The 22560-nt window shown below is 56.3% G+C and overlaps 1 protein-coding gene across 11 annotated transcripts; it reads left to right on the top strand.

Moving 5' to 3' along the window:
* Nucleotides 1-237: 237 nt before the first annotated feature.
* FURIN (furin, paired basic amino acid cleaving enzyme) lies at nt 238-22555 on the top strand. 11 transcript variants are annotated; one of them, XM_074400030.1, is made up of 17 exons: nt 238-302; nt 6670-6788; nt 14754-15089; nt 15455-15553; nt 15638-15757; nt 16085-16213; nt 16324-16400; nt 16709-16797; nt 17289-17461; nt 17925-18137; nt 18601-18701; nt 18801-18904; nt 18999-19116; nt 19226-19405; nt 19803-19927; nt 20041-20151; nt 20386-22555. In XM_074400030.1, the coding sequence occupies exons 3-17, from the start codon at nt 14913-14915 to the stop codon at nt 20976-20978; spliced, it is 2409 nt and encodes an 802-aa protein (XP_074256131.1). In that variant the 5' UTR covers nt 238-302; nt 6670-6788; nt 14754-14912; the 3' UTR covers nt 20979-22555. The 11 variants fall into 11 exon arrangements, with proteins under 11 accessions (XP_074256131.1, XP_074256134.1, XP_010347873.3 ...); XM_074400033.1 differs by lacking the exons at nt 238-302; nt 6670-6788 and adding an exon at nt 7108-7223 and having other exon boundaries at nt 15662-15757; XM_010349571.3 differs by lacking the exons at nt 238-302; nt 6670-6788 and adding an exon at nt 9627-9724 and having other exon boundaries at nt 15662-15757.
* Nucleotides 22556-22560: the final 5 nt, after the last annotated feature.

The following is a 22560-nucleotide window of genomic DNA, read 5'->3' as shown; positions in this document are numbered from 1 at the left end:
TGAAAGTACACAGCCGTGCAAGGAGACTGGCAGCCCTCTCCTGAGAGAAAAATCACCTGCCAGCACGGAGCTGCAGTCAGAGCAGAGGCTCAGCCATGAAACAAAGCCAACAGAGAAGGGTCGGAGAAGCCTTCGGGCCAACCAGCTGGGAGAACACGCCCCTTCAGGGGCGGGGAGGTGGAGCACAACCCCAGCAGCCCTTGCTGCTGGCTGGCAGAGTGCTGCGCGTGTCACAGCTGTCACTGACGACAGGGTACTGCTCTTACCCATTTTACAGAGGAGGAAACTGAGGCCCCGAGAGGGTGAGTAATTTGCCCAGGGACATTCAAGAGCATTTCAGAGCTGAATTTGAATCGAGGGCGGGGCTGGAGCCTCCCAACATTGCAGCCTCCTAACAAGCTTGTGGAGGGGAAGGGCGGACCAGCACTTCAGTGGCACAGATATATATATGTTTTTTGATAGAGTCTTGCCCCGTTGCCAGGCTGGAGTACAGTGGCACGATCTCGGCTCACTGCAACCTCCACCTCCCGGGTTCAAGTAGTTCTCCTGCCTCAGCCTCCCAGGTAGCTGGGATTATAGGAGTGAGCCACCACGTCCAGCAATTGTTTTGTTGATTTAGTAGAACCGGTTTCACCATGTCGGTCAGGCTGGTTTCGAACTCCTGACCTCGTGATCCGCCCGCCTCGGCCTCCCAAGGTGCTTAGATTACAGACGTGAGCCACCGTGCCCGGCTCAGTGGCACAAATATTATTTTAAAAAAATCAGGCCGGGCGCGGTGGCTCATTCCTGTAATCCCAGCACTTTCGGAGGCTGAGGAGGGAGGAATCGCTTGACACCAGGAGTTCTAGACCAGCCTGGACAACATGGTGAGACCTTGTCTTTTTGAAAGAATAAAAAAATTCCGGGGGCTACAATACCACTGATTTGATAATGGAAAAAAAAAAAAAAAGGAAAAAAAAATTCAGGAGGCATGGTGGCACGTGCTTGTAGTCCCAGCTACTCAGGAAGCTGAGATGGCAGGATTCCTTGAGCCCAGGAGTTCAAGGCTGTCATATGCTCTGAGGGCACCTGTGAAGAGCCACTGCACCCCAGACCGGACAACAGAGCACCACTGTTTCAGACAAAAACCAAAGAACCAGAAAAATCAGCATGTACTACTGTGAGAACATAGGTGAACAATTCCTGTCCAAGAAAAAGTCAAATGTGAATCACAGCTGAGCCACCCACATCACGAAGGCTGAGTGAATCTGTGTCTGATTTAGCCACAGTTCAGCCCTCTTGCAGAGGCAGAAAGCAGAGTGGTTGAAGTGTGTAGGCTTTCTGTTCTTACATCCCAGGTTCAAATCCTGGCTCTTTATCTTCCTTAGTGACTCCGAGCAGGCCCTCCAGGTCTCAGTTTCCTGATCTGTGAAACGGGGATCACCTGCCTCAAGGGATGTCATGAGCAACAGATGAAGCAATCATCATAAGGCATTGAGCTCAGGGCCTCACAGCGTAAATGCCCTGTGAGTTTCAGCTGTTAACTCAAAGCAGCTTTTTGTTGCCAAGACTCTGGCTAAAGATGCCCAAGGGCTATGGTTTACGGAGAAGCACCTGAACCCACCTAAGCAGTTGGGTTGGGGGATCCCAGCCCTGGCTGCCCTGCCAGCTCTTGTCCTGCAGATGCCTTTACTTCGAAGGCCAGTTGTGTGGTGCCCCTCCTGTCCAGCCTTGCCAGGTCTGTGCAGAAGCCTACCACCTGCTTACTGGTTTATAAAAGTCACTCAAGGGCCGGGCACTTGAGTCACTTTATAAGAGTCACTCAAGGTGGTGACTCATGCCTGTAATCCCAGAACTTTGGGAGGCCAAGGTAGGTGGTTCACTGGAGGTTAAGAGTTTGAGAGCAGCCTGGCCAACATAGTGAAACAAACCCCAGTTCTACCAAAAATACAAATAATTAGCTGGGTATGGTGGCGCATGCCTGTAATTCCAGCCACTCGGGAGGCTGAGGCACAAGAATCGCTTGAACCTGGGAGGTGGAGACTGCAGTGAGCTGAGAGTGTGCCACTGCTCTCCAGCCTGGGTGACAAAGTGAGACTCTGTCTCAAAAAAACAAAAAGAAGGCCGGGTGCAGTGGCTCACGCTTGTAATCCCAGCACTTTGGGAGGCTGAGGCGGGTGGATCACGAGGTCAAGAGATCGAGACCATCCTGGTCAACATGGTGAAACCCCGTCTCTACTAAAAATACAAAAATTAGCTGGGCATGGTGGTGCACGCCTGTAATCCCAGCTACTCGGGAGGCTGAGGCAGGAGAATTGCTTGAACTCGGGAGCTGGAGGTTGCAGTGAGCCGAGATCGCGCCATTGCACTCCAGCCTGGGTAACAAGAGCGAAACTCCGTCTCAAAAAAAATTAAAAAAAAGAAAAAGAAAAAAAAGTCACTTGACTCCCCCACGCCAGTCCCCTACATTTCACGTCGGAAAGGTCACCTATGGTGCCTCCTGTGTCAGGCTGTGCTGGGTTCCCACACAAACCCCCCATATCTCTACTCCCCATGGTAGTCAGAGGAGCCTATAAAAAGGGTAAATTTGGAGGCCAGGCACGGTGGCTCAAGCCTGTAATCCCAGCACTTTGGGAGGCCAAGGTGGGTAGATCACGAGGTCAAGATATCGAGACCATCCTGGTCAACATGGTGAAACCCCGTCTCTACTAAAAATACAAAAAAGTAGCTGGGCATGGTGGCGCATGCCTGTAATCCCAGCTACTCAGGAGGCTGAGGCAGGAGAATTGCCTGAACCCAGGAGGCTGAGGTTGCCGTGAGCCGAGATCGCGCCATTGCACTCCAGCCTGGGTAACAAGAGCGAAACTCCGTCTCAAAAAAAAAAAAAAAAGGGTAAATTGGCTGTCGTGGTGACTCATGCCTGTAATCCCAGCACTTTTGGAGGCCAAGGGGGGAGGATTGCTTGAGGCCAGCATGGACAATGGAGAGAGAGCCCATCTCTTTTTTTTTTTTTTTTTTGAGACGGAGTTTCGCTCTTGTTACCCAGGCTGGAGTGCAATGGCGCCATCTCGGCTCACTGCAACCTCCGCCTCCTGGGTTCAGGCAATTCTCCTGCCTCAGCCTCCTGAGTAGCTGGGATTACAGGCATGTGCCACCATGCCCAGCTAATTTTTTGTATTTTTAGTAGAGACGGGGTTTCAGCATGTTGACCAGGATGGTCTCGATCTCTCGACCTCGTGATCCACCCGCCTCGGCCTCCCAAAGTGCTGGGATTACAGGCTTGAGCCACCGCGCCTGACCTGAGAGCCCATCTCTTAAATTAAATTTAAAAATTTAAACATAAAACAAAAAAATTTTTTTTTGAGACGGAGTCTCACCCTGTCGCCCAGGCCGGAGTGCAACAGGGCAATCTCAGCTCACTGCAACCTCCACTTCCAGGGCTCAAGTGATTCTCCTGCCTCAGCCTCCCAAGCATTTGGGATTACAGGTTTGTGCCACCATGCCTGGCTAATTTTTTGTATCTTTAGTAGAGACAGGGTGTCACTAAAACCTGTTGGTCAGGTTGGTCTTGAACTCCTGACCTTGTGATCCACCCGCCTTGGCCTCCCAAAGTGCTGGGATTACAGGCGTGAGCCACTGTGCCCAGCCAGCCAAAAGACATTTTTAAAGGGTAAATCAATCAAATTTCCAAAAGAATTTTGAGAATCGGGCCGGGCGCAGTGGCTCACGCCTATAATCCTAACACTTTGGGAGGCCGAGGCAGGTGGATCACGAGGTCGAGAGATCGAGACCATCCTGGTCAACATGGTGAAACCCCGTCTCTACTAAAAAAACAAAAAATTAGCTGGGCATGGTGGCCCGTGCCTGTAATCCCAGCTACTCAAGAGGCTGAGGCAGGAGAATTGCCTGAACCCAGGAGGCGGAGGTTTCGGTGAGCCGAGATCCCGCCATTGCACTCCAGCCTGGGTAACAAGAGTGAAACTCCGTCTCAAAAAAAAAAAAAAAAAAGAATTCTGAGAATGCAGAGCCCATTGCTCTGATAATTAAATTCAACATCCATACCCAGCCTGGCAAGTGCTCTGTGATCCAGCCCCTTACCCACCTCTTATCTCATCTCTCCTGCTCCTCCCCTCTCCTCCGTGCTCCAAGAAGTGTCTGCTCTGCAAGTGCATAAGCTCATGCTCCTGGGCCCACGTCCTTGCCCTTCCATCTGCCTGGGGCACCCTTCCTCAAGATCGTTTTATTTTTGCCTCTTTCTTCAGCCTCAGCTCAATCACCTCCTCCCAGAGGTCTTCCCTGACCACCCCAGGGATAGCACCGTCCCCTTCCCCTTCCTCAGGCATCCCCACATTATCTTCTTTACTATTTCCTTCCAGAGATCTTACCCAGTCCCCTACATTTCACATCAGGAGGGTCACCTATGGTGTCTCCTGTGTCGGGCTGTGGTGGGTTCCCACATGAAACCCCTATACCTCTACTCCCCACGGTAGTCAGAGGAGCTCAGAACTTCTCTCCTAAACTGGCTTATTCACCCGTGAACTGCAGCTTCCCTCACTGTAACTGAAGCACCGGAAGAGGTCCTGCACCCAGCAGGCACTCAGTCAGTATCTGAGGAATGAATGAATGAAAGGCCTGGTGCACCATCAACCTCCACGAAAGCAGTTTTCTTTTCACATAGAATTCCTCCCTATCACAGCCCCTCTCTTGCTCCCCCGCCTCGCTGAGGCGCTCCTGAGAACCTCTGTGGGGGTCTCCATCAGCCAAAATGCATCTGCACAGTCAGGGAGGGCCCCTCGCTGCCGCTCGCAGCGCTCCCTCCTGCCAAGTGCAGCCCCTCGGGCACGAGCCTGTAACACACAGGTTGGCACCCGGTGTCTGGCTCCTGTAAATGCTCTCTGCTCCCAGGTGTGCCATGCCCCATTGAGGCACAGCACTCACCCTCCTCCAGGTATTAATTGACTTTTTCCCCAGCAGTGTTTGTTTTAGGGATTAAAGTTTGTGGAGGAGCCTATAATTTCCAGAATCATCTGTTTCTTTCCTGGCAGCCAGCACATTTGTTATTCTATTTTCCCAAGCCCCTGATAATACCGTTCCAGACATGTTGGTTTGGTGGCATCCACCAATGGAAAGACTCTCTGGGGTCTGTCCTAGGTCGGAGGACAGGCTCTTGGGCAACATGGAGGGATGCTGGAGCCAAGTCTTTGTGCCATTCCTATCCTTCCCTGCTTAGGACAACCTTACAGCCCATGATCCCTTTTCTTCTTTTTTTTCCTCTTTTCTTTTTAAGTACTACAGTGACCCCGTATTTATTCAGCATAGTCAGGCAGTGGACTACTCCACACTACCGAATTTTCAAAATAAAGCCATTCAAGCACTAAAACTTTAAACACCACATCTTCAAAACAGCTTTGCTGAGATGTAACTGACACACTCTAAACTTCGTGGATTTAGAGTGGACAACCTGATATGTTTTGACATATGGACACACCCAGGAAGCCATCACCACAATCAAGATAATGAACACGTCCATCATTCCCAAGAGTTTCCTCCTGCCCCTCCCTGCCCGCTTCCCCAAGCAACCACACTAGTCTGTTTCCGAATACATCTTTAATGCTGCAATGGCCCGCACACCTCCCCCTCTTAGAAAACGGAGTATAATCAACATGATCTATCCTTTCCTTGATTCAGCATTATCGCCATCATGACGGAAAGCGATGTCCTCAGAGGTCATGAGGATGCCTAAGATTGTTTGCCCTGATCACTAAATGGCCCTTTGTTGTGCTTCTATACTGGGCGGTTTTAAGTTCGGGAATTTTCTCTCTCACTGGCAGCTGTCTTGGTGCTTAGTTCCCAGCAGACAACTCTTGCTGCCTCGAACCCTGGCAGATTAACCACAATCCCATGACGTTCACACTCCTCACTCTGTGACAGTAGGTCTCCACTGGGAGTGATTTTGTCTCCCAAGGGACCTTTGGCAATGCCTGGAGGTCTTTTTGGTTGTCATCAAGGGAGCAGGAGTGCTACAGGCTGCTAATGTTTCGCGGCCAGGGATGTGACTGAACATCCTGCAATGTACAGTGCAGCCTCCCCTACAGAGAATTATCCGACCCAGGAGGTCAATAATGCTGAGGTTGAGAAACCCTGTTCAGGATGACAAACTGACTGAAAAACTCAACAAGAAGCTATGAGGGTGGCCGGGCACAGTGGCTCACGCCTAATAATCCCAGCACTTTAGGAGGCTGAGGTGGGTGGATCACTTGAGGTCAAGAGTTCGAGACCAGCTTGGCCAACATAACAAAATCCCATCTCTATACTCCAAGAAAGAAAAAAAAAAAAACCCAAAAACCAAAACCAAAACAAAATCCCATCTCTAGTGAAAAACAAAACAAAACAGTGGTGTGCACCTGTAATCCCAGCTACTCAGGAGGCTGAGGCATGAGAATCACTTGAACCGGGGAGGCAGAGGTTGCAGTGAGCTGTGATCAGGCCATTGCACTCCAGCCGGGGCGACACAGTGAGAGTCTGACTCATAAAAAAAAAAAAAAAAAACAACCAAAAAACAAACAAAAAGAAGCTATGAGGATTGAGTGATTCACATTTCTGAATCAAGAGAGAAGGAAGGGCAGCAGGCTTACTGAAGCTGGAAGGCCAGGGAGGGCACAGACTCAGGAAGATCCTGGTGTGTCCCAGGTACCTCCGTGCAACCCTACTAGAGGTGGTCTCCGGCTTCCGAAGGACAAGCTCTAAGGGACCCAGCTCTGGGGCACCAGAGCCCAGCATTCAGCAGCTGCTCATTGAATATCGGCCAGGTGAGACTGCTCCCAAAGCATTTATTAGGTACGTAATTGTGGCAGCACTGGCTGGCCACGGAAGGCAAGGCAGAAGACAAGGAGCTGGAGCTGGCGAAAGGAAGCCATTAAGTCAGCCAGTGGCTGGGATGCGGCAAAGCCAGGCAGAAGGTAAGCGCAGACCCACTCCAATAAGTGAGGGAAATGAGAAGAGTTGGCCATGCTTGGATCCAGTCCCAGCGCTACCAGTTATGTCACCACCGCATCCCTTCTAGCTCCTCCCCCCACCCACAGACACCCTGTTTGCCTGTCATATAAAGAAGGTTTTCCCAAAGTGGTTTAGCCAGACCTGGAAGGGCCCCGCCCTAGGACGGGATAGGAGCCTGACTGCAGCCGGTGGCGGGGAAGCCCCAGCGGCCAGGAAGGATCCCAGGTGTTCTGGAGCTGGATGGTGAAGTATGGACACACTTGATTCGATTTTGCGTTGACTTAGAGGTTTAATTATTTTAGGAGGTCTTGTAGGCATTCCTGAAAAATGCAGGTAAGCAAAAAGAAGAAGACAAAGATGGCAAATGTGACCGTTTCATTTGGAGATAACACCAATGAAATTTTGTCGTGCTCCCTTCTACGAACGTCTGAATGTTGTGTAGACATTCTGATTAAAACCAGGTGTGGGTGCTGCTGCTGAAAGCTTCATTTGCTGAGGGGGGCCAGAGATTTCAGAGAAGACTCCCAGAGAGCCCCAAGGAGACAATAGAGGGGCTGGGAGTCGGAATGACTGGGTGGATTAAAGACTGTTATTCTCAGGAGCCTCCCTGGATTAGCCCCAAATCTAAGGATAAAGAGAGGCCTGGCTGGACTCTTCCTCCCAGAGCCCTGCTGGGAAAGTGGGAGCCCCTTCACACCCCCACCTACCCTTCAGGCCCTGCTCCTCCCACTCATCTCTAGCCTTCTGTCACATGCCCAAGTCTTGCTAACTCTTGTGTAAAACCGCTAAGGTGGAATCCAGAGGACCTTGTCCCCTAGGGCCCCAAGTCAGGAGACCTGGGCTCCAGGGCCAGGTGGGAGCGATAAAGTGAACAATCCCTGCCCATAGGACATGCTGCAGTGAGATGAAGGCAGAAGTCACCAGTTGTGGTAAAATGGGATTTTTCCCAGAGGGGTCTCACGGAGAGTGGCATTCAAATTCTTTTTAGCAGCAGAATGGTTGTAAAATACAATTTCATGTGAAACCCTAAAATATAAGCCACACTGAGTGACGCAGAGAGAGGTGCTCACCTACCCAATTCTGTCCTCATTCCTCCTTCTCAGGGATGCACCACTGAGAACACAGTTTAAGGGATTTTGCCTTATGCCAAAGGCAGGATTGGAGAGACTGGGTAGCACCACTTCCCACTGCCTCTGCCTGGGTGGCAGCCATCTGAGCCCAGGCCAGCCCCTCCCACTCCAAAGACCCCACTGCAGGCTCCCCTGAGGCCAGCCTCCAGGATGGGTGGGGCACCTGGGGCTGAATGTATTGCTTTTTTCTTCTTCTTAAGGGCAAGAGCTCCAGACAAAGTATTGCCTTTTTTCTGGTCTGACCTTTCTTCCAGGCCTGAGGACAAGTGGGAAGGGAAAGGGGGACTCCGAGGCTAGGTGGGGCCAGCCCTGTCCCTCTTTCCCCTCAATGGTGCTCTCTTCCTCAGCCTGAGGAAGAAGCCTGACTCACTTCCTGCCTCAGTCTGACTGCTGGAGTATTATTGTTCTCCAGACTGTGGCTGGCACTACCCAGTGTGGCCCCTACAAGTCTTAGTTCCTTGGCAGAGGGCAAGTCCCCACTTTGGGACAAAGCCAACTGGACTTATCTTCCAGCTCAACATAGAGGACCTGGCATTGTTCCTCGTGTTTCCTTTTTCGGAGTTTGTAAAAGTGCCCCAAATACCCGATCCCACTCATTAAATATTATCTCCATTTTATAGGGGGTAAATTGAGGAAGTCTCTGAGAAATTAACTTGTCTAAGGTGTCACAGCACAAAATACTGCCCCAGGAATGTGAACTGGTTTGCTGATTGATTTTCACCAGTTGCCTTAGGAATTATCATGATTTAACCTCTCTGGGCCTCAGTTTCCTGCTCTATAAAACGAAGACAGTGATACGTCAGAGGTACTTAAAGGAAAATGTACTGTACCCACCTCATGGGGCTTGTGGTGAGTATAGAATGGGCTGACACAGGAAAAGAGCTCTCAGTGGTGCCTGGCTTATAGGAAATACTCAGTGGATTTTTTTTTTTTTTTTTTTTTTTTTTTCATTTCTCGGGAACCCGTGTTAAGGAGAGGCCACAGGCTAATCCTGCGCAGCCAGGTTGTCTCACAGGGAGCGAGAAGGGATGGGTACAGGCTGCTATGCGACCTTGGAATAACCCAGCCTAGGAAGCTCTTGGCCACATTTTCCTTCTTTTCTTTCTCAGCTCAAGCAGCGTCAGCATCGGCCAAGTAGCACAAACGTTTTCTAGGGCCCAGGGAGGGAGAGGCTCCGGCTGGTATATTACAAGTAGCTTGGATTCCGGCTCTTCGAAACACCCAGTCTCTTGCAGGATCTCAGGCCTGCTGGTTGTGGGACTTTGGGCAAATTATTTAATCGTTGCGCGCCTCAGTTTCCTTATCTGTAAAATGGGATTAATAATGTCAGCCTGAAAGGATTATGTGGATTAAATAATGTACATAAGGAGGAGATAATGTGAAGTGGCTGGCCTGGTGCCTGGCAAGCGGTTGATGTTAAAAAAAAAAAAAAAAAAGCTAAAAATATTAAAAGGAGGTGGGCTACTTCTGCTCATATATCCACCTGTCTATACAAATGCAGACGGAGTCGTGACTCCTCTACCAGCAGGCCAGGAGGAGGCTGGCCCTGCCGCCGTGCGGTCTTCCCTCGACCTTGGAATCCAAGACCCGAGGTCCGCTGGCCCTGGGCACTGAACCCGGTCAGGTTCAAACTCGCGGCCCAGGAGTGGGGAAGCGGGGGGGTGAGGGGGGCGGAGAGGGCCAGCCCCCCCAAGAGTGCAGCCGAGGATGGGATCGGCATGCCTCCCCCAAGCCCTTCCCCTCGGCTCCGAGTTCAGGTCTCCGCGGCCGTCTGCTCCGGGCGCTTGCGGCGCGAAGAGCCGAGCCCGGGGGCGGGGGCGCGGCAGCGGGGCCTGGGGGACGCGCGGGGCGGTCGCCAGGGCTTTGGGATCGCCGGCCCCACTTCCTACCTGCCCCTACCGGGAGCCGGAGGCAGCGGCGCCCCAGAGGCCGCAGGGGCCGGATGCGCTGGGAGCGCGCGGCGCTGGTGCCGAGAACGCCGGCCCTCGGTCGGGCGGCATGGGCGACGGGCGCGCCGGGGCCGGTGGCGGCGGCGGCGGCCGGGGAAGCGCGGAGGTGGCGCCGCGAGGGGGAGGGGCGCGGCGGCGGAGGAGGAGGAGCCCGGGCCGCCGCCGCCGCCGCCGCCGCCGCCGCCGCTGACAGCGGCCCTAGTAAACAAGCCGCGCCGCCGCGGCCCGGCCGCTGCCCCCCGCCCGCGCTGGAGCCGGAGCCCAGGCCGAGCCCTGCCCTGGTCGCCGGCCGGGCCGAGGCCGCGCTGCAGCGCCTCCCCCGCCTCCGCGCCGTGACGCTGCCGCCGGGCGCGGGGACCCCGCCGAGCCCAGGCCCCCTTCGCCGGGCTCTCGGCTCGGCCGAGGGGCGCCCGAGCCGCCGCGGCGCTCGCCTGGAAAAAGTTTCCCCGCCCGGGCTCCCCAGGGTAAGCGGCGAGGGCGAGGGGCCCGGGGCCCGGGGGAGGCAGCGCGCCTGGGAGCCGGGCCGAGGGGAGCCGGCCGGGCCGGGCCGTTCTGTCCTGGGAGCGGGCTCCGTGGCCCGCGAGGGTCGAGGCACTGGCGCCGGGGCACCCCCGACCCGCGTCCCCCGAGGCCCGGCTGCCCGCCCGCTTTCGGGAACTGGCTCCAGGGCCGGGCCCCAAGGTGGAGCCGCCCGGAGCGGGGAGGGCGCCCCGCAGCCCACCTGAGCGCGCCGGGCCTGGCCGGTACTTTTCCGCGTGGGGCCGGGGCGAGCCCTCTGACCTCAGGAAGCGCCTGGGGGCCCCCGCTGTGGGCGGGATGGGGAGAAAATTCCGGAGGCGCCGGCTGCTCCCGCCTCCCCGCCGCCTCCGGGGCCGCCACCGGCTCGCCCACTCCGCGGCCGAGGAGGGTCTGCGTTCGGCCCGGGAGGGAAGGAGCGGCCGGGGGCGAGGCGGGGGATCCTTCGCCCGGGCCTCGCCCCCGCCCGCACACCTGTGCGGCGAGGACTCAGGTGGGGGATCCGTGTGGGCGCCGGCGGCCGGCACAGGTAGGTCCCGGGGCTGCCTTCTGCCGCGGCCTGGCCGAGGCCCCTGTGCCCCGCGGGGAGGCTGCACCGAGGGGCGGCCTGCTTGCCAGACAGGTCTGACGGCGGTCACTTGGCTGGTCAGAACCGGCTTTCCCGTCATCCTCTACCACCGCCCCCCGCCAGGCCCCTGGGGTGCAGGCCGTCTTCTACTGAGGAGTTTTGGGATTCCCTTTCTGACCTGGGAAGTGCGAATGGAACCCAGGTGATGTGGCCTGGTGAGGGCGGCTGCTGAGCAGGTGTGGACGCGGCACAGGACAGCGGCCAAGCCTGGCCCCTTCTCAAGCAGAGCAGCCCTCGTTTTACTATTTCCTATATTGGTCGTTTGATTTTTAAAAAGGGATTCTGTGGCTTTAAAAAAAAAAGTTTGAAAAACCGCTGGTCTAGCAGTTCTTACCACCAAGGAAACTGAGGCCCATGGAGAGGAAATGACTTAAGATCACACAGCAAATAATTGGGCAGGGACTGGGAGCGATACTTTCCCGCGAGCCTCTCAGTGCTGGTAACAGGACCCCGCGTGGTGTCTCTGCTGGAGGGAGAGAGACTGGTTGGGTGTTGAGTGGCCCTCCCGTGGCCTGCTCTGTGGCTCTGTCAGAGCCAGACCCCCAGACTCCTGTCTGCAAAATAGCAGTTGGTCCTGGGGGTGGGCGCAGTTTGAGTGGCCCAGAGTGACTCTCTGTGTCGGGAGGTTCTGGAGCTGGAGAAAAGGGCTTTGCCAAGAACACAGCCAGGAAGAGCACCCACAGCGTTCTCTGGCCACAGCCTGGAGCTGAGTCCCATGTGAGACAGGATCATGAGAAATCCAGCAAGCTTCCAGGTTTGAGACAAACTGGGACTCAAGAGGGTGAGTCAGAGTCTGGGATGGGGGTGGGGAGAAACCCATTCATTCATTGTTTTCAGTTCTTACTCTTTTCGGGGATCCTCCCTTGTCCCAGATGCTGAGGCAGAGCCCTCTGGGGGGGTCCCAGTTTCTGGAAGTCATCCCCACCCTTCACCATGGCTGGGGATGTTGGATAGAGGGAGGCTGGCCCTCTTTCTTTGGGGGGACTGTTCAGTGGCGTCTGAAGCCTTTCTTTCCGGGTGCTGCAAGGTAATTAAATAGTTGGTTAATCACTTTTAACGCCAAGCAGCTGTGGCTTCATGTACAGTGTGATGGAATCTGGGCTGGACCCAGATGAACCCAGCCTCGATTAGGGGGGTCTCCAGCAGGACCCACAGCACTGTGGTTGGTGACAGGGGGATAGGGGGGTGGTTGCATGACATCTGGACCCAAGGGGCAGCTGTTGTGGTGGCAAGAGAGATGAAGCCCTGTTCCTATATGGCTCTGTCCCCAGGGTCCCACATCCTCTGTAAATGAGGGACTTGGGGGGTTTCTCCATCCCCTAGGGCTGGGGCACCTAGCTGCCCAGCTATTGCCCAGGCCTGCTTTCTGGAACCAGCCACCCAAGGCGCCATGGGGCTGTGGTTCCCAGGCCTAGCCTGGAGCCCTGTGGACTCTGCCCACAGGGATGTGCAGGAGCTATATTGTAGATGTCTCCTGCCATCAGCTGCCAGGTTATTTTGGTCCAAACTGAAAATACTCCAGGAATTGTGTGTGGAGTCCCCCCAGCCTGCAGGGTGGGACTGCAGCAGTCAGGGAGGCCGGTTGTGTCTAAGGCCAGCCTCTGGGGAAGCAAGGAGTTCTCTGTGGTGAGCCTGCCTCTCTAGCTCCCCGGGGTTTGCATGAGCTGGGGTGCCTTCCTCTTGCTATCTGGAAAAGAGTGGCCTTGGCCATGGAAGTGGTAGGGGCATCCAGGGTCCTGCCGCTGCTCAGGGAGCTTGGTACTGAGACGGGATACCACCAATTGGCACTGTTGGGACCTCCCCCAGCTTCCCTGCTTCCTTCAGGGGCTTGGCTTCTGGCTAGTTAGGAGCCCTATGTGGGGACAGTTATGTGGCCCCGGGCAGAGAGGTCCCACTGTCTGTTTGCCGAAGGGGGAAAAACAACACTCGGACTATTGATTCAGCCTCACCTTGGCGCTCCTGGCTCAGCAGCCAGTGTTTGCCCTGGCTGACTGGGCTCGGATTACGTAAGACTGGTGGGCGTGGAGCAAGCAAGGGGGCAGCTGGGGGCCTCCAGGCCCTGGCAGGGCAGGGTTTGGCGGCTCCAGCATTCCCCAGGAAACGGTAAAAAGGAGCCTGGGCCCCTGACTTTGCTGATAGCGGCCATCTCAGCCATAGAGGGAGGTGAAGCCTCTGTAATCTCCACCCCCGCACCCCCTCAGAACATGGCCCCTAAAAGCATCATCCCACCTACGGGCACCCATTCTTTCTTCCCAGGAGCTCTGGGGCTTTCAAATAACTCCCTGTGGCTGAATCTGCTTTGCTGAACTAGGAAGCCCTAGTGAGTTGTATAGATGGCATTCATTTAAAAAACTTTAAAAGCCAACATCTTATTCCTATGTAAAATGTACCTAGGCGATTTGCAGAATACAGTGACACAAAGAAGAAAATAACAATAACTCATAATTCTCACCATCTTGAAAGAACCACTCTTAACATTTTTTAGCGTGTGTCTTTCCAGATTTTGTTTTGAGTTTGTATAAATATACATGTTAAATAACAAAATGGGATTATGTGTACATGCTGCTTTATAATGCATCTTTTCTACTTTAATCGTGGGGGGAATATTTATTCATCTGTTATTTCTGATTTTGACTGACTCAGGCCTTCCTAGTCTTCATCCTGCTTCATCTCTTATACTTTTGTTTGTTTGTTTGTTTGTTTGTTTGTTTTGAGAGGGAGTCTTGCTCTGTCACCCAGACTGGAGTGCAGTGGCATGATCTCAGCTCACTGCAACCTCCACCTCCTGGGCTCAAGCAATTCTCGTGCCTCAGCCTCCCTGGTAGCTGGGACTACAAGCACCTGCTACCACACCTGGCTAATGTTTATATTTTTAGTAGAGATGGGGTTGTACCACGTCGGCCGGGCTGGTCTCGGACTCATGACCTCAGGTGATCCACCCACCTCAGCCTCCCAAAGTGGTGGATGACAGGCGTGAGCCACGGCGCCAGGCCCTTAAGTTACACTTATATTCTTTTTTTTTTTTTTTTTTTGAGGCGTAGTTTCGCTCTTGTTGCCCAGGCTGGAGTGCAATGGCGCAGTCTCGGCTCACCACAACCTCTGCCTCCTGGGTTCAGGCAATTCTCCTGCCTCAGCCTCCTGAGTAGCTGGGATTCACAGGCACGCGCCACCATGCCCAGCTAATTTTTTGTATTTTTAGTAGAGATGGGGTTTCACCATGTTGACCAGCATGGTCTCGATCTCTTGACCTCGTGATCCACCCGCCTCGGCCTCCCAAAGTGCTGGGATTACAGGCTTGAGCCACCGCGCCCGGCCAGTTATGCTTATATTCTTGCATGGAGAAAGGATTAGGTGGGGTTGTGAGGGTGTCCTTCTGTCCATCTGGCTGGCCTCAGGGACTAGATTTCTTCTGGGGAGGACTAATTTTTTTACCCTTCTCTCCCAGATCTCATTTCAGGCCCTGATAATGGAAACTTGGAGTAGGCAGGGCAGCTATAGTGCATGGCAGAGGAGGAACTGACCCTCTCCCCCCTTTTCCCCTCTTGTTCCCCACAGAGTTGGCACTCCTCACCCTCCGCAGCCCTGCCCGTCTTGGCCCCATGCCCCCACCAGTCAGCCCCGGGCTGCAGGCAGTGAGCAGGCACGTGGGAGCTGAGGCCCTGTGACCAGGCCAAGGAGACGGGCGCTCCAGGGTCCCAGCCACCTGTCCCCCCCATGGAGCTGAGGCCCTGGTCGCTATGGGTGGTAGCAGCAGCAGGAACCTTGGTCCTGCTGGCAGCTGACGCTCAGGGCCAGAAGGTCTTCACCAACACGTGGGCTGTGCGCATCCCTGGAGGCCCCGCAGTTGCCAACAGCGTGGCACGAAAGCATGGGTTCGTCAACCTGGGCCAGGTAGATACTCTTACCTGGGCTGCTGGCCTAGGCACAGGACACTGCCAGGGGGTAGGGCCAGGGAAGATAGGGATTCTGGCACCGGGGAGCAGGAACTGTTGGCCTTGTTTGCTCCGGGCATCTGGGTAGCCGGCATGTTCTGGGTGGCCATGAGCTTTTAGCACAGGTGGCTCAGGCAAGCAGCATATCCCAGTGAGAGTGAGTCCTCACGGGCCCTGTGTGTTGCTGGGTCCTGGATCGGGAACAGATGCCCCGCACCCCGCACCATGGCGAGCCTCCCGTGCAGCCGTTGTCCACCCCCGTCCCCCGCCTCCCTGGGGACTGACAGATGGAAAGCCCAGCTCAGTCTCCCTGCTCTGTTGCAGATCTTCGGCGACTATTACCACTTCTGGCATCGAGGAGTGACGAAGCGGTCTCTGTCGCCTCACCGCCCGCGGCACAGCCGGCTGCAGAGGGAGCCTCAAGTGAGTGTGGCCCCAGTCCCCTCCTGCTGCCACCCTCCCCCTCCTGCTCTCAGGAGCCCTTCTTGCCAGCTCCTCCACCCACAGCATCTCTCCCTCACTCCGCTGCAGGTGCAGTGGCTGGAGCAGCAGGTGGCAAAGCGACGGACCAAACGGGACGTGTACCAGGAACCCACGGACCCCAAGTTTCCACAGCAGTGGTACCTGGTATGCGGCCTTCTTGGCTGCTGGGACCCTTCCTAGATGCACCATCCACCCACCATGAGCTCCTGGATGGAGGAGGCTGACTTTGGATTCTTTTCCTTTCCTCCTGCTGGGCAATCTCTCCCTGGCCCATCCCAATAAGCAAGCCTGGGGGTGGCCCTCCCAGAGTTCTCAACATTCCTATGGAGCCCAGACAGGCGGTGGTGGCCTTTCAGGAGCAGGGATGGGTACAGGAGGAGGTTTTAGAGTGGCAAGGGGGATTCTTCAAGATACCCTGAGCCTCACACAACCAACTTCGTCTCATAAGTGATAGGGTGTGTGTCTCCACAGTCTGGTGTCACTCAGCGAGACTTGAACGTAAAGGAGGCCTGGGCGCAGGGCTACACAGGGCACGGCATTGTGGTCTCCATTCTGGACGACGGCATCGAGAAGAACCACCCGGACTTGGCAGGCAATTATGTGAGGAGATGGGGGAGGGAGGCCGTGATCTCTGGTGAGGGGTGTTGAGGGGCTCTCCTGTTTTATCAATGATGTCAGCCTGCTTCTGATGGTGGCCAAATCCTTCTTAGGATCCTGGGGCCAGTTTTGATGTCAATGACCAGGACCCTGACCCCCAGCCTCGCTACACACAGATGAATGATAACAGGTAAAAGGGGCAGGCCCCTGGTCTCTGCCTCCCTTCTCCTTCCTTCCACTAAGGAACAGGGCTGAGCCTGAGTGCGATGTACCCTGCCCAAGAGGCTGAGGCTCTTCCCACAGTCCTGGCCAACCCAGGCCTCTGAGGCAGGGCTTGGTCAGAGTGGGAATAGCCATGGCCCAGGGGAACGTTGGAGACGGGCTGTGCACTCAGGGTGATGGGTGTTGGAGGTGTGGATCCCTCCTGCTCCTGTGGCCTCACTGCCAGGCCCTGTTCACCCCATTTGTCCTGCTCATGTATATGCTTGGCCCTGGCAGGCATGGCACACGGTGTGCGGGTGAAGTGGCTGCGGTGGCCAATAATGGTGTCTGTGGTGTAGGTGTGGCCTACAACGCCCGCATTGGAGGTGAGTGTGGGCCTGGGCCACCCATCTGCAGGAGGGCCCTTCAGTGGGATTATTCCCTGCCCAATTCTCATCTGGCCAATGCCTCCTACTTTCCCAAGTGGATCCTTTGACCATGTGGCTGTTCCAGTGACTCAAAGAGCTGGACTCCTGTGGAGTGGGTGTTTCCTACCCAGCAGGAGTCTCCTGAAATCCTTAGAACCCATCCAAGTCCTCACGTGGCAGGGCCTTGATCACAGGCTCCTTTGGGAATCAGAGACTCCTTCTAGTCCAGAATGTGTGGCTGGGGGCAGAAGTCATTCTCTTCTCTTCTCTGGGTCTTTTCTTTGAAAGGCAGGGGCAAACAGGTAGTTAGGCGTTCGGGGTTTCCCAGCATCAGCCTCCACCCTCCCCTGCTTATCCACTAGGGTGCAGGGCTGGGAGTGCTCCTTGGAGTGGGGGCCCCGACAGCTAGACCCACGCAACATCCCCCTTCATGTCCCATTCATGGCCAGGGGTGCGCATGCTGGATGGCGAGGTGACAGATGCAGTGGAGGCACGCTCGCTGGGCCTGAACCCCAACCACATCCACATCTACAGTGCCAGCTGGGGCCCCGAGGATGACGGCAAGACAGTGGATGGGCCAGCCCGCCTGGCCGAGGAGGCCTTCTTCCGGGGGGTTAGCCAGGTGAGGTGGGGATCTGTCTGGCCCCTGGGGGCAGGCTGGGTGCCGTCTTCCGGAGCTGTCTTCCTTGTGTTTTTTGGTTTGTTTATTCTCGTGTTTAAGTTTAACTTTACACAAAGCACATTTATTGAAACATTAAGAGACAGAAGAAGAGTAAAGTGTCTCTCCCACTCGCTTGGCTAATTAAAAAACGAATTTGTTTTTAGAGATGAGGTCTTGCTATGTCACCCAGGCTGGTCTCGAACTCCTGGCCTCAAGTGATCCTCCTGCCTTGGCCTCCTGGTCTGATTTTTTTGTGCGCATAGACAGACATATTTGCATACCTACTTGATGCAACAGGGATCTCACAGGGGACAGGAGGTTCCCAGAGAAAGAGGCTCCAGCCTTCCCAGACCTCCAGCAGCTTCCTCCTGCCAGCCATCCCTCAAGTCCCAATCTTCAATGACCTCAGCCACTCTGTCCACAGGGCCGAGGGGGGCTGGGCTCCATCTTTGTCTGGGCCTCGGGGAACGGGGGCCGGGAACATGACAGCTGCAACTGCGACGGCTACACCAACAGCATCTACACGCTGTCCATCAGCAGCGCCACGCAGCTCGGCAACGTGCCCTGGTACAGCGAGGCCTGCTCGTCTACACTGGCTACGACCTACAGCAGTGGCAACCAGAATGAGAAGCAGATCGTGAGTCTTGCCTGGGGCTGGGGGCTGGGAAAATGGGGCTGCTGCCTGGCTCTGCCCAGCACCCTCTTGGACACCATCTGCCTCCACCCATGTGGCTGGGTGATAGTGGCTCAGGCATCATGGAACGTGAACTCTGGGGCTCTCAAGGTTCTTGGAGACTGTGGAGCCATCTCTGAAGCCTTTGGAGAGCCTAGACTCTCCCTAAAAACATAAATTGTTCTTATTCATCTCTAGCCTCTAGTTGAACCCCCTTATTCCTTGGGAAACTGAGGCCCAGGAGAGGCTCGGCATTAGCCTGTCCACAGCAAGTTAGCGAGGCAGTAGCTGGGACCCAGGGGTCTTGGTCCTGGATCAGCATACCATCTGTGGGGCCCAGGGCCTGTAGGCAGAGGGAGGGCAGGCAGGCGGCTCCTCTAGCCCCCTCCACCCATCGCAGGCCCCAGTATGATTCTCCTCTGGGCAGGTGACGACTGACTTGCGGCAGAAGTGCACGGAGTCTCACACAGGCACCTCAGCCTCTGCCCCTTTAGCAGCCGGCATCATTGCCCTCACCCTGGAGGCCAAGTAAGTGAGTGGGGGCTGGGGGCAACCCCGTCCCTCCTGGCACTCTCTGTGCCGCTCCCAAACAGACTGACCCCTGGCCTCTGCCTTCCTTCTTTGTAGTAAGAACCTCACATGGCGGGACATGCAGCACCTGGTGGTCCAGACCTCGAAGCCAGCCCACCTCAACGCCAACGACTGGGCCACCAATGGTGTGGGCCGGAAAGGTGAGGGCAGGCTGCAGTGCCTGGAAGCGGGATGTGGAGTTTGGTGGAAGGCCCTCTGTGCCCCCTGCTGACCTCACCTTCCCTGTCCCCACAGTGAGCCACTCATATGGCTACGGGCTTTTGGATGCAGGCGCCATGGTTGCCTTGGCCCAGAATTGGACCACAGTGGCCCCCCAGCGGAAGTGCATCATTGACATCCTCACCGAGCCCAAGTGAGGGCTGGCCCCTGGCTGGGAGGGGGCCAGTGGGACCTGAGAGTCGCAGGGGGTGCCCGCTGGTCCCTCCAGGCCTGGCTGACCCTCATCGTGCTCTCCCACACAGAGACATCGGGAAGCGGCTCGAGGTGCGGAAGACCGTGACCGCGTGCCTGGGCGAGCCCAACCACATCACCCGGCTGGAGCACGCTCAGGCGCGGCTCACACTGTCCTATAATCGCCGTGGCGACCTGGCCATCCACCTGGTCAGCCCCATGGGCACCCGCTCCACCCTGCTGGCAGCCAGGTGCTTGCTCTGTCCCTGCCTGCCCTGCCCAGCGCCACCTCCCTCACAGCCCGCAGACTTGTCTTCGCTCACTCGCATGGCCCAGGGGGCACTCATGACATTTCAGGAGGGACAGCTTTGTCCCGGGGGACCGTTCTTTGCTGCAGGAATCCCTGGCTTGCTCCCATTTAACATCTGTAGTGTGCCCCACCTTGTACGGTGCCTGTGTACCTTTCTAGAATCCCCCATTGACCACGTCTGGCTCACTGAGAAACAGCCAAGCCAGCAGGCGCTTCCGGCCCCGTGGGGTTGGTCTGTGTGGGGAAAGGGTGTGTGCCCTGTGTGTTGTGAGTTAGTTGTCCCTGGCCTGGGGTCCCCCAGAGGCCTCAGACAGCTGTGTGCACCCCCCACTTCTCAGGCCACACGACTACTCTGCAGATGGGTTTAATGACTGGGCCTTCATGACAACTCATGCCTGGGATGAGGATCCCTCTGGCGAGTGGATCCTAGAGATTGAAAACACCAGTGAAGCCAACAACTATGGTACTGGGGGCACTTGAGGGGCAGGGGTACGAGGAGGAGGGCTGGCAGGACCTGGGGCACTGGGCATGGTGCCAGCACCATCCCACTCTTGCCTTCTTCCCTCTCTGGAATAGGGACACTGACCAAGTTCACCCTCGTGCTCTATGGCACAGCCCCTGAGGGACTGCCTGTACCTCCCGAAAGCAGCGGCTGCAAGACCCTCACATCCAGCCAGGCCTGTGTGGGTCAGTAGTGGGTGCTGTTGGGCTTTGGGGGCCTGAGTCTAGGGGGAAGGCGGGTGCCTGTCCTGAATCCCAGCTTTAAGAGAAAAAGGTCTCAAGAGACCTGGGTTGCTTGGGATGACCACAGTCCCGGGGCTGGGGAAGCCTGGGGGTGTGGTGAGTTGCCTTGGGCAGCTGTGGCCCTACAGCTGCAGTCTCTGTAGCTAACACACACTCATCTCTCTCCCACGCCGACAGTATGTGAGGAAGGCTTCTCCCTGCACCAGAAGAGCTGCGTGCAGCACTGCCCTCCAGGCTTTGCCCCCCAAGTCCTGGATACACACTATAGCACCGAGAATGACGTGGAGACCATCCGGGCCAGCGTCTGCGCCCCGTGCCATGCCTCATGTGCCACTTGTCAGGGACCGGCCCCCACAGACTGCCTCAGCTGCCCCAGCCATGCCTCTTTGGACCCTGTGGAGCAGACTTGTTCCCGGCAAAGCCAGAGCAGCCGAGAGTCCCCGCCAGAGCAGCAGCCACCCCGGCTGCCCCCAGAGGTGGAGGAGGAGCCGCGGCTGCGGGCAGGCCTGCTGCCCTCTCACCTGCCTGAGGTGGTGGCCGGCCTCAGCTGCGCCTTCATCGTGTTGGTCTTCGTCACTGTCTTCCTGGTCCTGCAGCTGCGCTCTGGCTTTAGCTTCCGGGGGGTGAAGGTGTACACCATGGACCGTGGCCTCATCTCCTATAAGGGGCTGCCCCCTGAAGCCTGGCAGGAGGAGTGCCCGTCCGACTCAGAAGAGGACGAGGGCCGGGGCGAGAGGACCGCCTTTATCAAAGACCAGAGCGCCCTTTGATGAGCCCACTGCCCACCCCCTCAAGCCAATCCCCTCCTTGGGCACTTTTTAATTCACCAAAGTATTTTTTTATCTTGGGACTGGGTTTGGACCCCAGCTGGGAGGCAAAAGGGGTGGAGACTACTTCCCATCCTACCCTCAGGCCCACCTGGCCACCTGAGGTGGGCCCAGGACCAGCTGGGGTGCGGGGAGGGCTGCACCCCACCCTCAGCGCCCCCTCCATGTGGAGAAAGGAGTGAAACCTTCAGGGCAGCTGGCCTCGGCCACAGCCACAGCCACAGCCAGAGTTCCTGCGGAGTGAAGACGGGCAGCCCTTGCTTGTTGGGATTCCTGACCCAGGCCGCCGCCCTTTCCCTTCCCTGTCCCTCTAAAGCAATAATGGTCCCCATCCAGGCAGTTGGGAGGCTGGCCTGGGAGGCATTTGTGGGAGGAGGCCACCTCTCCAAGGGCTTTTGCACCCTCCGCCCTGTCCCCTAGCTCTGGTGAGTCTTGGCGGCAGCAGCCACCATAGGAAGGGACCAAGGCAAGGCAGGTGCCTCCAGGCGTGCGCGTGGCCAGTATCTCGAGGCCAGTGTCCCCTGGCCCGCCTTAGGCTCCATGCCTCCACCACCACTGGCTGCCAGGTTGGCACAGCCAAGGCGGAAGCTGTCAGAACCCTGTGCTGGTGTCCTCGCCACCTTCCCCTCTCTTGCACCCGCCTCTCCCGTCGGGGCCCAAATCCCTGTTTTCTGAGCCCGGGCTGCCTGGGCTGTTGGCACTCACAGACCTGGAGCCCCTGGGTGGGTGGTGGGGAGGGGCGGTGGCCCAGCCAGCCTCTCTGGCCTCCCACCCGATGCTGCTTTCCCCTGTGGGGATCTCAGGGGCTGTTTGAGGATATATTTTCACTTTGTGATGATTTCACTTTAGATGCTGATGATTTGTTTTGTATTTTTAATGGGGGTAGCAGCTGGACTACCCACCTTCTCACACCCACCGTCCGCCCTGCTCCTCCCTGGCTGCCCTGGCCCTGAGCTGTGGGGGCTGCAGCATGTTGCTGAGGAGTGAGGAAAAGTTGAGCCCCAAGTCCTGAAGAGGCAGGCCAGCCAGGTGGGCTGGAGGAAAGGGGGTCCCCTGGTGGGAGGGCAGGCTGACATCTGTTTCAAGTGGGGCTCGCCATGCCAAGGGCCCACAGGTCACTGGCTCTCCAAGTGCCAGGGGTGGGCAGGTGGTGGCACTCAGCCCCCTCAACACTGTGCCCTGGTGGAGAAAGCACTGACCTGTCAAGCCCCCCAAAATCCCTCTTCTGACGTGCCTTTTGCACCCCTCCCATTAGGACAATCAGTCCCCTCCCACCTGGGAGTCCCCTTTTCTTTCCCCTAGCCATTCCTGGTACCCAGCCACCTGCCCAGGGGTGCCCCCTTCTCCAATTCCCCTCACCCTTGTGGCCAGCCCGGCTGGTTTTGTAAGATACTGGGTTGGTGCACAGTGATTTTTTTTCTTGTAATTTAAACAGGCCCAGCATTGTTGGTTCTATTTAATGGACACGAGATAATGTTAGAGGTTTTAAAGTGATTAAACGTGCAGACTATGCAAACCAGGCCCA

This window comes from Saimiri boliviensis, chromosome 5, assembly GCF_048565385.1.
Source record: "Saimiri boliviensis isolate mSaiBol1 chromosome 5, mSaiBol1.pri, whole genome shotgun sequence".
NCBI lineage: Eukaryota > Metazoa > Chordata > Mammalia > Primates > Cebidae > Saimiri > Saimiri boliviensis.
Note: the sequence above shows the minus strand (reverse complement) of the source record. Positions and strands in the feature narration are given on the sequence as shown.